This window comes from Schistocerca cancellata, chromosome 4 (genome assembly GCF_023864275.1).
Source record: "Schistocerca cancellata isolate TAMUIC-IGC-003103 chromosome 4, iqSchCanc2.1, whole genome shotgun sequence".
Lineage (NCBI taxonomy): Eukaryota > Metazoa > Arthropoda > Insecta > Orthoptera > Acrididae > Schistocerca > Schistocerca cancellata.
This window is the reverse complement of record NC_064629.1, coordinates 237,434,364-237,450,745: the sequence shown is the minus strand read 5'-3', so window position 1 is coordinate 237,450,745 and position 16,382 is coordinate 237,434,364. Positions and strand designations below refer to the sequence as shown.

The 16,382-nt window shown below is 41.4% G+C and overlaps 1 protein-coding gene across 1 annotated transcript; it reads right to left on the bottom strand.

The window, feature by feature from the left end:
* Positions 1-344: 344 nt before the first annotated feature.
* Positions 345-4,345, bottom strand: LOC126183533 (uncharacterized protein C14orf119). Its single transcript, XM_049925601.1, has one exon. The coding sequence runs from the start codon at positions 4,179-4,181 to the stop codon at positions 3,795-3,797; it is 387 nt and encodes a 128-aa protein (XP_049781558.1). The 5' UTR covers positions 4,182-4,345; the 3' UTR covers positions 345-3,794.
* Positions 4,346-16,382: the final 12,037 nt, after the last annotated feature.

Here is a 16,382-nt window from a genome sequence, read left to right as displayed (position 1 = left end):
AATATTTTCAGTAGACTCAACCGAACATTTACCATGTCATCTGCATTTCCACAGTTGCAATATCACTTCAATCAAGGTTTCTGGAGGAAAAGCACAGGATGTTTGAAAAAGATTCTTTTATTAATTAAAAAAATAATGTGACCACAAAAAATATACAACATTTTGATAAAAATATATATCTCAAAATGCAACAAGCACAGTTACCAACAATATATAAGGTACATATTGCATTCTTGTTACCACAATTGTATATTTCAATATTATCTTTAAAAATTATTCAGTTTCAATTTCATGTTCAAAATTCACAAAATTGCCCATTGATATTATTATTGCGAAGCGTACACACACACACACACACACACACACACACACACACACACACACACACACACACACTACAAAATAATTTTACAATTTACATCCCTAAAATAATCAGTGCTTTGCATTAACATAAAAAATAAAAACTGGAATGTGTAAAAATGCTTATTGTCACACTAAAACTTATGTTTTTATACTACTCAGCCACAACAAATTGGTGCTAACAGGCTTTTAAAAATTAAATACAATATTCCAATCCTGCTTTGACAGTACTGCATTAAACAATCACCACTGAAATAATTACAAAACCCGCATCCAAGAAGTTATGGGCACAGAACCATTAAACGACAACATTTTGACAGAAATTGGAAGTATGAAAAATATCTTCATTCTAAAAAAATGTTAAAGACCTACAAAAAAATTATTACAGATGGTATGCACAGCTCAAAAGTGTTACTTGCTGTTGTAACTAACATGGAAGCCAGCTTATTACAGATGTTTACATTATCCCAGAGAAATGTCAGGTAATAACCATTAGTTGGTGGCTATGCATCATTCAGGTGGTTGTATTCTATACTGCAGTATCATAAAACAGATGTGCATGAAAATAAAAATAAATATTACTTATATGAGTTTACAACCATAATGAATGGTATTACCAATGAAATCAAAGAATACAATAGAAATTAAGGATGGAGGACTAACCAATATCACATTGCAGGTACACATCCTAACTTAAGGACAGGTGGAACTATCAGGGAAAAAGAAAAACTTTCCAAAAACAATAAGTGGATACACCTACAATAACAGCATCTGCACATACCACGATGAGAATATAAACTATGAAGATGATCTGACATGCCTAAAAAAAGATGGAAATAAACACTACAAAACCCAGTAATTAAGATTGGTTTACTAACCCATAGTTTATGGATTGTGGGTAATATCTGAGCACTAAATATGAAGGGGTTATACAATGTACTGCAACTGCAAAACAAAATCCTGTATGTCTTAATTATGAGTAACTAATTCTGTCAGTTGCTAAACTATAAAGCTTGTCACTTACTGCCACATGCTTATTGTCAAAACAGACTTTGAGTAAGAATAATAATGGAAACAGCTACAATAATATATACTGCATTCCTGCTGCGAAGATGAGGACAGCTACACAAAAAATACTTAAGATGCAGGAAAACAGGCCACAGAATTTGAAAACACTTCTGAAAATCCTTTGCTGCTAAGAGGGAGTCGCCTCACAAGAAAAACAATGACTGGTGCAAATACTAGCAGCTTACTCTCGGCATAAGCAAATATGCAATGCACATGAACAGATTAAAAGGTCATAGAACCTGACACCTAAAGGCATGGGTCTTTAAAGTAAGCACATTGACATTTGCAGCCATATAACCTGAAACAGCCACTTAAATTTGTCAGGGAAGGATAAGAAAATTTAAGGCTCACAGGAGGAATTATTAGAAAGTGAGACCTATGTCTTACAAAATGTTCATACAACAATTTTTAGTGCTGTTCATTTGTCAGGATGTTTAATACAAAGTAAATGGAGTGATGATTTGCAAAGGAACTGAGTAATGAAGGTGTTTGTTTACCCAAACCATACTCAAATGCAAGAGCGATTTTTACCAAAAACAATACACATCTTGAAAAGAAGTGTCCCTAAAAATTAGAAAATGCCACGTCCTGAGAAGAATAAAGGAACATTATTACCACATTGAAATACAACACAAATGATAGCAAAATCAGATACTGAAACTTGGGTTGATACAAAAGCTCTATTTGGGTGGAATACTGGGATTGGTAATGCTACTGGTACACAAAGCCAACCCCCATCCCCTCACATAGCCCGATGAAAAAAAGTAAATAAACGTTAGACACTAAGACAAATGTTGACTGAAGGTATCGTTCTTAGAACTGTTTTTACTTTTTCTGTCAACTACACATCAGGTAAAATTTTCTAGTAAATCAAGCAGTAACAACAAAGCACTGACATGAAATCATAGTTCATGACATCAGTACACTTATCTTCCACAATCTCATCATTAAAAATAATTTATGAGAAACAGTTATGTCCATAAACAGCAATTATGAAGTCATCAACTATAGTTTGGTGTGGCTATCTCACAACTGCAACTGATTCTTTCTTTTCCAATTCTGTCAGAGCACTGATCAGTCACATACACCTCTCAGTTACCACAAATGAAGTGCATCCCATGAACAAGGACTGCTATTTAACACATTAACAGCGAAACTTTTAAAAATATTCAAGAGCTGCAAACTTTATGAAACTGAATTTCAACACATTCCATGCCTAATGCTATATATGTTAATTAACATAAGTGCGAAACATGTCCTCAGTTACTTACAAGCTGCCAATTAACAAATTACATGACAATGTCATGTGTCCACAAAGCAAGCAATTTCCTGTAGCTTACAACACATGAACACTATAAAAAAGAAACCAAGTATTAACTCCCAACTTTTGAATGAAACTGAACTTCAAAACAGTTCTCACACAGACAAAAATCACTTTCTCCTTACTATTGACGAAAACTGTAAATTTCTGGTGGAAAATCAAATATTCGCTAGTTATAGCTAGGTTATGAAAGAGGTAAAAAACAGAACAGTAAATTCCAGATCTTATCTTCAGGGATTCAGGCACAATTTTGGAAAAAAAAGTTACTTCAGTAACCTGTCCCTGGCAGCACTTTTATGGAAAAAAATGTGTTGATGAAATATATGTGGATAAAAGCATTACCCAAATAAATTACATCAACTGCATATATTTCACTTGCCGCAGGCAGCTCTGTATACAGAACCAACCACTATGGTCTTAAGTAACAAACAAATGGAAGAAAACTGGCTGTAGTACTATTTTACATACATAACTTCTTTTTTTTAGAACACGTAGTAGCAACAGTGCTCACCAAGGAAGCTATAATGTTACATCTGCTTCAACTCTCTGTCAAACAACGTGAAATTACGTAGATTCTGGGTTGTACCCGTGCATTAGCACAGCCTATAGGCCTTATTAGCAAGTAAAATCCGCTGTCAACTGAACAGATGGCGCACCAAACAAAATGTATGCTCATCTGTATTTAGCAGAAAAAATGAAATATATTAAATTCTATTTTAACCGCAATAACACAGAACCAAACCCAAAAGGAACAGGTAAATACGAAGTTCAAGTCATTTACTACTAGGCCTATATATAATACTAATACTGACCTAATATGTATCGAAAGTACAATCTCTACTAGTAACGAGAATACATGCCCTTTAAACATTTCTAAGACATTTCATTTGATACAAACTTAGTGAACCATAAACCCTAATGACTTCAAGTCACCAGAAACTTGAGTATGTTTCCTGTGTTTACTATAATTTGCAATGCACTTAAATTCTTATCAGATCGAACAGACCTACACCCCACATTAATGTGAATATTACTTTTTCCCTTTTTACAATGTTTCTCCGCCTTCCGCAACTGGTTGGCTTGGTTGTTCACTAGATTGTGAAACCGACTGCAATTCTTCGTCAAATTTTGATGCAAAATTGGCATCCAAAGCTTTAATCTTCGCCAGAACTTCCTGTTTTTCAGATTCGTTCCAATTATCTGCCCATTCCCTAAACAGCTTGATCCGACACTGAAACAGAGAGGGTGGGCGATCTTCCTTCACGGCAACACCATCCATACCAGCTACCAAACCATTAACATAACCGTTAGGGATTATTTTTTGGGCCAACTCCAGTAAGAAATCATTTCTCTGCATTTCACTCCACTCACTAAACCACTGCACTACAAACCGCATTTGCGCGGGCGTTGAATATCTTGAAGAAGAGCCCATGAAGCTAAACTGTATAACAATTATTTGACTGCCGCAATTCACTTCGCACACTACCACCTGATAGCCACTGTGCAGAGTGCAGACCACTTCAATTCACAGTGCTACCACAAACAAAATCCTCAAACGTCATTGGCAAAGTACCGTTACTTTCCTCTCATGCTTCACAATTAGGTCCGGAGACACGCAACGATCTATCTGCGCAGATAGATCGTGCCCTGTCAGAACGACTTTTGCGCAAATCGGGGATTTGCGCAAACCTGGAGGTTCGAGTTGGAGGTTTGAGAGAAATTGCTCAAACCTGGGGCTTCAACTTACATCAGCGCAGACAGGCTGGAGCGTATGGACAGGAGATCGCCTAAAATCCGACGCTGAAATGAGTCTGAGTCAGCTGTTTGTCCAGTCAGGTATTTCTCATTCCTGTGTGCAACGTGAATTTAAAAAAATTCAAATGCACATTGACGAATTTACTTAAATCTATAGGAGACAAACATGTTTGTGAAAAATTAAAAGCAGAGAATACACTGATAGGTATAAGAAGGCATTTGCATATAACTCTTTAACAGAATATTTACAAACGGCTGAGCCTACGGCAAACAGGTTACAAAATTAAAAAAAGAAAATTGTTGCTGACTGTTTACCGCAAAGAGCTAAGAAAAGTAATAGAGTCTATTCGATCTGGTGCCAGGGAACTGCTAGCATAGTTTCACTCAGTACTGTTCTATTCCATAATTTAATGTGAGTTGTGCCAGTGTAGCAAAAATGAAGTGGGCCCTATTTATTCTAAAGAAGAGAGCAGTCAGAATATTGTGTTAAGCTGATAAGGGAAGTGTCTTCAGGGACATAGATATTATTACACTTCTTCACTTCTTTTGCTTCCTAATATGATATGTGGCCCAAAACAAGAGTGTTTCAGAGGTAAACTGTAGAATTCACTACCATAACTCTACAAGTAAAACTTCCAAGATACACAATGAATCACTATCTAGAGTTCAGAATGGAATTTTATATTCTGGTGCAAAAGCTGCTAGTAGACTTCAGGTAGGGAATCGAAAATCTCGACTTAGCAACAAAATTCAACTCTAGCTCGTTGGCATATATATAACTTCTAATAAAATCGTAAAATAATATTATCTGTATCCTGTCAGAATTGGGTTCCATACTGTACTTTACTTGCCTTCGTGAAACCATTCTTCAGGACAGAGTAAATATCTCACGTATGATGGGTATGATTTCACAATATGCTTGTTTCGAAACTGCAGTGGTAAATTCTAGATCCTTGTAGCTCCTATTGCCAGGAATCTTAACGTTACCATCAGTCGCTCATGTGGAGAAATTTCTCTCCTCATATAAGTTTTTCTGTATTAATTTCTAAATCCATCCTCAAATCATTACGCCAGTTGTCGAGTTCGCCCAGCAACTCGTGAAGCAAATTTATGTGAGAAAACTGCCTTTGCTTAGGCTGCCACTATGTAGAACATTTTTATCTGTCTTTCTGTTTCTGACATTATGTTTGCTTCTTATTTTCTGTAATACCTATTGCGAACACAAATGGTAGTAAAATTTCCTCCATTTCTGAATAAATGAGATAAACTTTGAGGTTACTGTGCGCGAGTGTAGTCGCTTTCCAATGAAATTTCTTTTCTACACCGACAGATGGTGGGCGAGTAGTTGATTGGAAATAGTGTCGTGTGAACAAACTGTACCATACAGCGATCAACTGCATGCACAGGCATTTGCGCAGATCTGCAAATGGATGGACCTACATATGTTCACATGGGACTCCCAAAACAGGATTTCGTAATCGATTTCGAAATACCGTTTTTGGTTGGCCATGTAAACAGTTCTAAATCCATTCCGAAAATCTGGTACTGGTTTTCTAGGTACTGGTTTTCCGTGGTGGCCGTTAGGGGCTAATGCATTCCTCTCTTTTCCGCTGATGGTCTTCTCTGTGTGACTTATTGTGCAGTGAAGGAGAAACAGAAATATTAGATTGAGCATGAAACTGTCTACCTCTAATTCTTAAGTGAAGAGAAATAACAATTGTGGTGACCAAATATGATACTGGAACAGCTGTTTTCCAGACGCCCATGTTTTAATGGGCTAGCAAATCCGCTTTAGACCTTAACCTGTAAACATAACAACAACAAACGGCTTCCGAAATTCGGTTTTCGTTTTTCGGAAGATATGTCGTATGTAAACGTAGTGAATGTTTTCAAAAAATGGCTCTGAGCACTATGGGACTTAACATCTGAGGTCATCAGTCCCCTAGACTTAGAACTACTGAAACCTAACTAACCTAAGGACATCACACACATCCATGCCCGAGGCACGATTCGAACCTGCGACTGTAGCAGCAGTGCAGTTCTGGACTGAAGCGCCTAGAACCGCTTGGCCACAGGGGCCACCTAGTCAATGTTTTAAAACAGGAAATTTTGTGAATTAGATGGTAACATAAAGCATCGTGAATCAAATGGAAACATACCAGTGTCAATTAAAATGTGCAATTCTAAAATCATTTGTAACTTCATTAGAATTATTTTTGCAGAAGCAATAAAGAGCATTGTTGCTTGCTATGAGCACCATCATTGATTATATGATTTGACTCGTGAATGGAACTAGCCACCACTGACATGATGAGTCTTGTATCGTCAACTAACGTCAGTATCATTGTAGCTATATGCAGTGGGAGATCATGAACATGGCAGTTCAGCATGTTTGGTCTAGAGTTATATCTGCTGTATAAGGTCATATAGTTTTCTACTCTATGGGACAGAAACAGGATATTACTGGAGGTTACTGCCTGCTGCGTATGAGATATTTTTATTAAACTATATTCATATTGGTGTCGTCTCAGGGGTGGAAATGATCGAGCTTCGCACCTTGCCGTAGAGTTTGTTGGTGTGCTCTCGATACCCGTTCGGTACAAGTTTTTGTTCTGGTGCCTCGTGCAGATAGCAGGAGGGGAAGTTCCAAGGCACATGATAAACTCTTCAGATTGTCTTGTTTTGCTGTTGCTGAAACTTACGCTTTAACTTTCCAGATTGGGCAGGCATAATACATTAATGGAAGAATATATGTGCGGAATACTTGCAGGCCGCATTCAATGGAAACAGATGGCTTCTCATTGTGGAATGGGTATAGTGCTCCCAATGCTGCAATGGTCTTTTTGTGTACATCATCAATGAGTTGCCTCCGTGTGAACTTATGGTCAGGTGTGACACCAAACTATTGGGCTGTGTTCATACACTGAATTGGTAAACCAAAGAGCATAACATTCCCTATGGTTGCTAGATGTCTCTTGGTGAGGATTAGCGCCTGACTCTTAGCTGCATTGAAGTGCATGAGCCAGTCTGTTACCCACAGCTATAGGGGACTGCAGGCATTCTAAGGTCTTCGCTGGATCACTTGCGGCCATCAACGTCTGATAATGAGCTGTGTGTCAATGACATAGACGTATCTACTGACTATAGGAGATGTTGGTAAGCTCATTGTGTAAGCACTGTTTCAAAAGCTCTGGACACGTCAGACAGGAGCATTTTGCAATATTCCCTGTTTTTTAAACCCAGCATGACCTCTTCAACACTCGTTGATGCGTGATGCAATGTCCTGTCCAGAAACCAAATTGTCCAGTGAACAGGAGAACTTCTCTGACCAGTGGCAGTTGAAGTCTCTTCAGGAGGAGCCATTCATAAACCTTGCTTAAACTTCATACTGTACTAATCGGCCTACAGCTTCTGGAGTCAGCTCTGTTCTTGTACAGTTTGGGTACTGCGACCATGACTGCAAACTTCCAAAAATGTAGATATTTTTTCTGCCATATGATGTTGTTATATTGCATTATTGTGTATTAAATGGCTTCTTGTGGAAATTCCTTAAGCTTCTTTGCTGTAACCTCGTCGTGTCCAGGCATTTTCTTCTTAGGCAAAAGTTTGATACACTGGTGATTTTCTTATGAGATGATGATGGCATCATCTGAATTGTTTCCTCCTCAGCCGACAGGTGCACACTGAGCCAGTTCCCCGTGAGCTGAATGTGCAATGGGTTGATGATCTCTTCCATTGTTCTAAATTTTTCTGCAGACACATTCACAAGCATATTCATTTTTTCTGCAGCCATGAAAGTGGAATTAGCGCAGGTATATTCGTGAAAAGCCACATGGCGTGCCAAGTAGAGGAATTACACTACCGGCCATTAAAATTGCTACACCACGAAGATGACATGCTACAGACGCGAAGTTTAACCGACAGGAAGAAGATGCTGTGATATGAAAATGATTAGTTTTTCACGGCATTCACACAAGGTTGGCGCCGGTGGCGACACCTACAACGTGCTGACATGAGGAAAGTTTCCAACCGATTTCTCATACACAAACAGCAGTTGACAGGCGTTGCCTGGTGAAGCGCTGTTGTGATGCCTCGTGTAAGGAGGAGAAATGCGTACTATCACGTTTCCGACTTTGATAAAGGTCGGATTGTAGCCTATCGCGGTTGCGGTTTATCGTATCGCGACATTGCTGCTCGCATTGGTCGAAATCCAATGACTGTTAGCAGAATATTTAATCGGTGGGTTCAGGAGGGTGATACGGAACATCGTGCTGGATCCCAACGGCCTCGTATGACTAGCAGTCGAGATGACAGGCATCTTATCCGCATGACTGTAACGGATCGTGCAGCCATGTCTCGATCCCTGAGCCAACAGATGGGGACGTTTGAAAGACAACAACCATCTGCACGAACAGTTCGACGACGTTTCCAGCAGCATGGACTATCAGCACGGAGAGCATGGCTGCGGTTACCCTTGACGCTATATCACAGAGAGGAGCGCCTGCGATGGTGTACTCAACGACGAACCTGGGTGCGCGAATGGCAAAACGTCATTTTTTCGGATAAATCCAGCTTCTGTTTACAGCATCATGATGGTCTCATCCGTGTTTGGCCACATCACGGTGAATGCCCATTGGAAGCGTGTAGTTGTCATCGCCATATTGGCGTATCACCCAGCGTGATGGTATGGGGTGCCATTGTTTACATGTCTCAGTCACCTCTTGTTCACATTGTCGGCACTTTGAACAGTGAACGTTACATTTCAGATATGTTACGACCTGTGGCTCTACCCTTCATTCGATCCCTGCGAAACCCTACATTTCAGCAGGATAATGCATGACCGCATGTTGTAGGTCCTGCATGGGCCTTTCTGTATACAGAAAATCTTTGACTGCTGCCCTGGCCAGCACATTCTCCAGATCTCTCACCAATTGAAAACGTCTGGTCAATAGTGGACGAGAAACTGGTTTGTCACAATACGCCAGTCACTACTCTTGATGAACTGTGGTATTGTGTTGAAGCTGCATGGGCAGCTGTACCTGTACACGCCATCCAAGCTCTGTTTGACTCAATGGCCAGGCGTATCAAGGCCGTTAGTACGATCAGAGGTGGTTGTTCTGTGTACTGATTTCTCAGGATCTATGCACCCAAATTGCGTGAAAATATAATCACACGTCAGTTCTAGTATAATATATTTGTCCAATGAATACCCGTTTATCATCTGCATTTCTTCTTGGTGTAGCAATTTTAATGGCCAGTAGTGTAGATTCAAGCGATGCCAACTCATCTGTCCATCTGGCCTTCCTGTGGATGATTAGGGCTGCCTTGATTTATTACTGTAGCTGATTCACCCGTGTCTTGTACTTGCATTTCCTGTTTGTGCACCAGTCCTTGAGTAGGCAGCTCTCATCTCAGATTATCTACAGGATCTCAGATGGTAGTGATTCTGGTCTTTTTCCTGTTACAAGCTGTTTGCTTTGTGGCATGGAAGTTGTGATGCTGTAGTTGATTGGTGTAGCGATGTAATCAGTAACTTCGTCAGCGCCAGTGGTTTCATTGATTGGAGTTTCCATCAGTCGGCTATATGTGTTCTAATTTGTTTTTGCGTGTTGTGTGATCTTGAATTGGAGTTTGGTTGCACTGCCATTGAGAACACCTCTGTGATGACAAGAGATGTCATTCGCACAAATCCTGGGATGCCCTTGATAATACCAATGTCAAGGACATCTGGTGTGCCTCTGTTGTTGAGATAATTTGTTGGTTATTCTGGGCTGTGCATTTGGGCATGTGCGCATTCTACTTCACTGAGGAGTGTGTGGCCACTTCTTGTAGTTGTCCTCAAGTTCCAAATGGGCGTGTTTGCTATTTGAAGTCGTAGCTATAATACAGTGGGTGTGTATCTGCAGCAGGTTCTGTGCATCTCCTGGTATCAGATGTCCTCTTGGTGGGCAATGCGCTGCTACAGGTGTGACTGCGCCTTGACTCATTTGGACAGCGACATTAGTTGCCACCATGTGTTGCAGTGGTGGAGTGGGGGCTTGGTAATGCTGCAGCAACTTGAATATGTAAATTCCTGCTCTGCCTCTGTCAGTTAGTCACTGTGGTAACAACTGTACTTGGTAACATTCACTCGAAGTCCAGGCTTCAGATGGGTTTCAGATTCAAAGCAAACGTCAACATTCTCATATTGAAGAAACTGTCTAAGTTCTTGTAGGTGGTGAAAAATGCTGTTGGCGTTTCTTGTGCCGATGGCGAATCTTCAGTGTTTCTCTTTCTAGCCATAAACAGGTCCTGCTGGCTTCTATGTATCAAGGCAAATGAACTCAGTGGAGAAGCATTACTCCATGATGAAAAAATAAATGTTGGTCCTTACCTATGGAATGAATTACATCAAGTGTTATCTCTATAGCAGAAAGATTTGAGTGATAACGGTTCATTCAGCATTGATATTATAGCTGGTGTTGAAGGATACACCTTGTAGATTGACATGATGGGCAGTACAATTGAATGAATTTGATTTTGAAGCCATGTACAGACCTGGAAAGAAACACAACAACATGGATAGGTTGAGTTGGTGAGTAGTGGTACTACAAATAGTAGGTAATGAGCTTAAGGAATGGCAGACAGCACAGAAGATGGATGATTAAAGTGGGCAGTTTAATGAGCAATCGCAATTTTGTGTATAGGATGGATTGTTCTGAAGAAAAACTAAGTTGGGTCCGTGAGTGGTGGTGTCAGCAAAGCTGAGCTACAGAGTATGGGAGATGTAGGTCTACCAACAAGAAAGTAGCGGAGAGTTACTAGTGGAGGAATAGGAAAGTGGATGTGGACCAACATGTGCAGAACTGCATACAGTCTGCACAGAGAGTGGATCTGTGTTGGACAAGAGTGCCACTGATGAGGTTACCTGAAGCATTAGCTTGGGAGCTATGCCCTAGGTCCCTTTAACAAAACATGTGCACATAGTAAACATTTACTCACAATTACACAACTGATTTCGAGATATGTAGAAATGGTAGCAATCTCCAACCAGCAGGCAGCGACAATGACATAATAGCTAGTAAACAATTGGATAATGAAGTTTGGGGCACCTGCGATGATAGTAATAGATGAGGGAACCAACTTCATACTGGGTTAGTTAAATGAATTGTATATGCTGTAGTGTGTGAAGAAAACTGAGAACAAGTCCTTTACATTCTCAGGCTAACGGAAGAACGGAAAGAGTTCATAGAACTATAGAAAAGATGCTAGGGTACAGTGTGGGCACACACCATACTAATTGTGATGTTTATTTAAGAAGTGAGGTCTCAGTGTACAACTCGATGCAGCACACGGATACAGGATTGTCACGGTATGATGTATATAATCGTTAGATGCTATCGTAATTCGACATGATAATGACCAAGTGGAGTAAGACTGGAGAAACTGTTAAAGAGTTTGAGAGAGTTATAAGGGAAATATGGAACAGAGTGGGCTAAGCTAATACCATGGCTCTAGAAAAGCAAGAAGAAGCAGTGAACCATTCAGCTAGAACGCCGCAATAGGTGGCTGACCAACGGAACGCATTAAATTACACAGGTTGTGGGGATTATACCACATACAAGGAGAAGGAGAGGTTGGATTGACTCAGCGGGCAACTTATGAAAACTGTATTTGGGACAGCTAACGTGAAGGACATCGGGAGATGAATGACACGGTGAAAGTAATAAAGTAATGGGTAAAAGAAAACAAGGCCACAAGTGAGTAATACACAATGCAAACTGCACGTTTGGTGGAAGATGTTTTAAGCAATACTCTGTTATTACGCCAGATGACTAGGGAAGTAGTGAACTACGCGAAAACTGTGGAAGAATCAGCGAACCAGAACATTGAGAAGCTACAAGCCAAAGTAGAAATACTGGATAGGGGAGTAATGGTAACGAGGTGGTTGCAGTTGTTGGAGAACAGTGAGTGGGAAGCACGCAGAGAGGTATCGGAATTGTGGGTAGCTATGCAACAAGCTATGCGAGGACTACTGGAAATAAAATTCTTGTTCACCAGATCAGTATCTGGGGGGGGGGGGGGGGGGTACAGAACGTGGAAAAAGAACTACCTCCTGAATTAAATTTGGTCTCGGATCGTAGCCATAAAAACTTGTCTTCCTATTTTAACCTAGCCACAGTGGAAGCAAGGACCGATAGAGCAAAGGTGTACATTTCTGTTTCCTTTTCAGTAGCGGGGAAGCTGGCAAGGAACCAGTGTTACATAGTCCACACAAATCCTGTCAAGTGGGGGATGCAGAGGAAATTTGTCAGGGCAACGGTGCATAGGTTCTTAATAATTGCAGAAACCAAGAGCAGGCACGTGGAAAAGGAAGAAACGGAGTAATAGAAGTGTTACAGTGATGAAGTTACGGTCTGTCCAAATAGGGTAGTAAGAGAGGGCCAAAACTCCTGCATAGTGGAGGGAACGTCTGGAGTGGAGTCATCAACATGTCACTTGGGCGGTCGAACAGTGCACCAATGTTCTTTTCACAGATCAGTCCCGATTTGGTCTGGAGAGTTTCTCGGCGTATTCGCATCTGGAGGGAACGTAGAACACGATTTTGGAACCCAAACATTATGGAAAGAGAGCAATATCGAGGAGAATCCCTAACGTTGCGGGCAACGATTATGGTGATCACATGAGCACCTCCTCATGAAATTGTATCTGTGAATCGGCAAGGTTTAACTGCTGTCAGGTATCGTGACGGGATCTTGGGACCTCATGTGCGGTTGTGGCGAGGTGGTGTGGGTGCTGATTTCGTACTGATGGACGATAACGATCGACCTCATAGAGCAAGAGCGGTTGATGTTTTGTTGGAAAATGAAAATATTGCATGCATGGTGGGGCCTGCTCGCTCTCCCGATTTGAATCCTCTAGAGCGTGTCTCGGATGCACTAGGGAGACAGATTGCATCACGTCAGCATCCACCAACCACTCTCCAAGACTTGCAAGCAGCTCTCCAGGGTGAATGGGATTTATTGCCTCAACATGAGATCGACGATATCATTCACAGCATGCCCCATCATTGTCAGGCTTGTATTGTTGCCAGAGGCGGTCACGTCCCATACTGAACACATTAACCAGTTGTCAGAATGTGTGTGCACATCTGTTAAGTTGGAAAACGAAGGACATTTTCGTCTACCATTATGCATATTGCATTTGTTTACGTCCTGAATTCTTTACATTGTTTCTATTTACTGTCACCTGTTTATACTGTTTTGTGGCAAAATAAACACAACCTTGCAAAATTTCCGTTTGTTACTTTAATTTTGGACACCTGTGTATGTTGAACCACACAAGGGGACCCAAGTTTATTCAGTCCATAGACAAACTCTTTAACAAGTAAGAGGGGCGAATCTCCACGAAGACGATGATTCAGCATGCGGATCAGTACAGGGAGAACCAGTACCAGAGAGAAACGATCTTGACCATTGTCATACCAGGAGCTGCAGCGTCACTTACTCTGCTAAGTGTAGTCCTTCTTTACACCTACAGAAGACGAAGTTTCGACCAAACCACTATTTAAATCCCAGTGGATTGGACTCCCAGAGCCTAAGAGGCAGTAGTGAGAACTGTAGCTGTCAATTAAGGTAAGCTAAAAAGAAACTAATGGAGCTTAGTATAAGCGTAAGGAAATGCAGTGGTAAGAGCAGTCTTGAGTTAAGAGCAGATCAAAGCCAACTGGACCAAACCTCAGGGAACTTGTCACTCTAGTTTGCATGCAGGTAATGTAGTTTAAGGCGACCTGAGGGACTGGATCTTGTTAAAAAGGAGGGTAATATAACACACTGACAATATTTGGTCAGAAACGCACAAAGTAGCAAGTGGTTTACAGTAGCAGCTATCGCCAACAAGTGGGGGAGTTATGCTTTTCAAAATATAACACAGCCATTACAACGTTGTTAAGCGAACTGGCCTGGCGAGGAGTAGAAACAGTTCACACAGCTGTACATAAGTGGAGGAGGGTGGAAGCTTTTCCACATTGGTGGCCACCAAAACGTTTAGTATATGAGCCAGAGGGCATAGCAAACCCCAAGCAAACGCGTCTTGGAAACGTATAAATACCTAACCATTTTACACTAAAGTCACTTCTGTTAGTGCTGAAGTTATATCACCATGGGGCTGTGACGCTTGGTTGGCATCCAGACTGCTGTGCATGGACCACAGTTTGACTGTGCATCAGCGCAGTCTGCTCTTAAAACATGCAACCAGAGCTGTCACCACGTCTGGCTAGTAGAGGTCCAGGGAAGCAGGTTGCCAGCCATCAACACAGGGCAGTGGGTCACTGCCGTTACATCGCCTGCCTGCTGGACAGCGTGTAGGGTGCATGAGACATGCCACAACACTCGCGGCCGCAGCTAGCGGAGACTGGCCGGACCGGAGTTGCTGCTGACAGAGGCAGCTGCATCACGAGCCCCTGCCCATGCGACGCTGCACTCTGTCAGCATTGTGGGGTGACAATACACAGGGGGCAGCCAGATGCCTCAGCCACATTGCTGCTTGCTGTATTGGTTCACAGTGGGGAGCCATAATCGAACAATTTAGAATTTCAGGCTGTTTAACTGGGGCCACACGGCATCTCCCTGTACTCCACATCCACCAGTTATTACAGAGGTAACGTTTTGAGAGTAGCGTCACTGGAAGCAGCCCGCCAATCAGTAGGTTAGAAATGGTCATGTGAGGACCGCGTGTGGACTGAGGGCTGCGGCGGAGTAAAGAGCTCTGCCTCTCTTTCCAGCCAGCTCTTGACCCGAGCAGACATACCTTTCCTATTCTCTTGAATGTCATGTCCACCTGTCTCTTAGTGGCCTCCACAGACACTGATGTATCCATAGTCTTTAGCAGTAGAGGTGGAGTATCACCCAATTTTACAGCATGAATACTTCGTTGTTAATCCTACCATCCTCTTAAGTGGATACCCACTTACTCCTGACCACCTTCCAGCGGCCCACCTGTCAGTATACTTTATAGGTGCTGCCATATACAGGGTGGTCCATTGATAGTGACCGGGCCAAATATCTCACGAAATAAGCGTCAAACGAAAAAACTACAAAGAACGAAACTTGTCTAGCTTAAAGGGGGAAACCAGATGGCGCTATGGTTGGTCCGCTAGATGGCGCTGCCATAGGTCATACGGATATCAACTGCGTTTTTTTAAAAAAATAGGAACCCCTATTTTTATTACATATTCGTGTAGTACCTAAAGAAATATGAATGTTTTAGTTGGACCACTTTTTTCGCTTTGTGGTAGAGGGCGCTGTAATAGTCACAAACATATGGCTCACAATTTTAGACGAACAGTTGGTAACAGGTAGGTTTTTTAAATTAAAATACAGAACGTAGGTACGTTTGAACAATTTATTTCGGTTGTTCCAATATGATACATGTACCTTTGTGAACTTATCATTTCTGAGAACACATGATGTTACAGCGTGATTACCTGCAAATATCACATAAACGTAGTTGATATCCGTTTGACCTATTGCAGCGCCATCTAGGAGGCCAACCATAGCACCATCAGGTTTCCCTCTTCAAGTTAGACGTGTTTCGTTCTTTGTAGTTTTTTCATTTGACGCTCATTTCGTGAGATACTTGGCCTGGTCACGATCAATGGACCACCCTGTATACGAAAATTCTGGAATACACTTCTTACTATACTTCGCAACAAAATTGAAGGATCACTTTTTCTAAACTCTTGTAATGGTCTCCCTCTGTGACACACATGTTTCAAGTTTAGCTCAAAGGTGCCTACAACCTTCTTCTGTAACAGTGCGAAAACGTGGCACCCTGTGACATCACTCGCCGGCTCGGCGATGCTTCAGACAGCAAGACGCCGACACATGTGAAAAAAAGG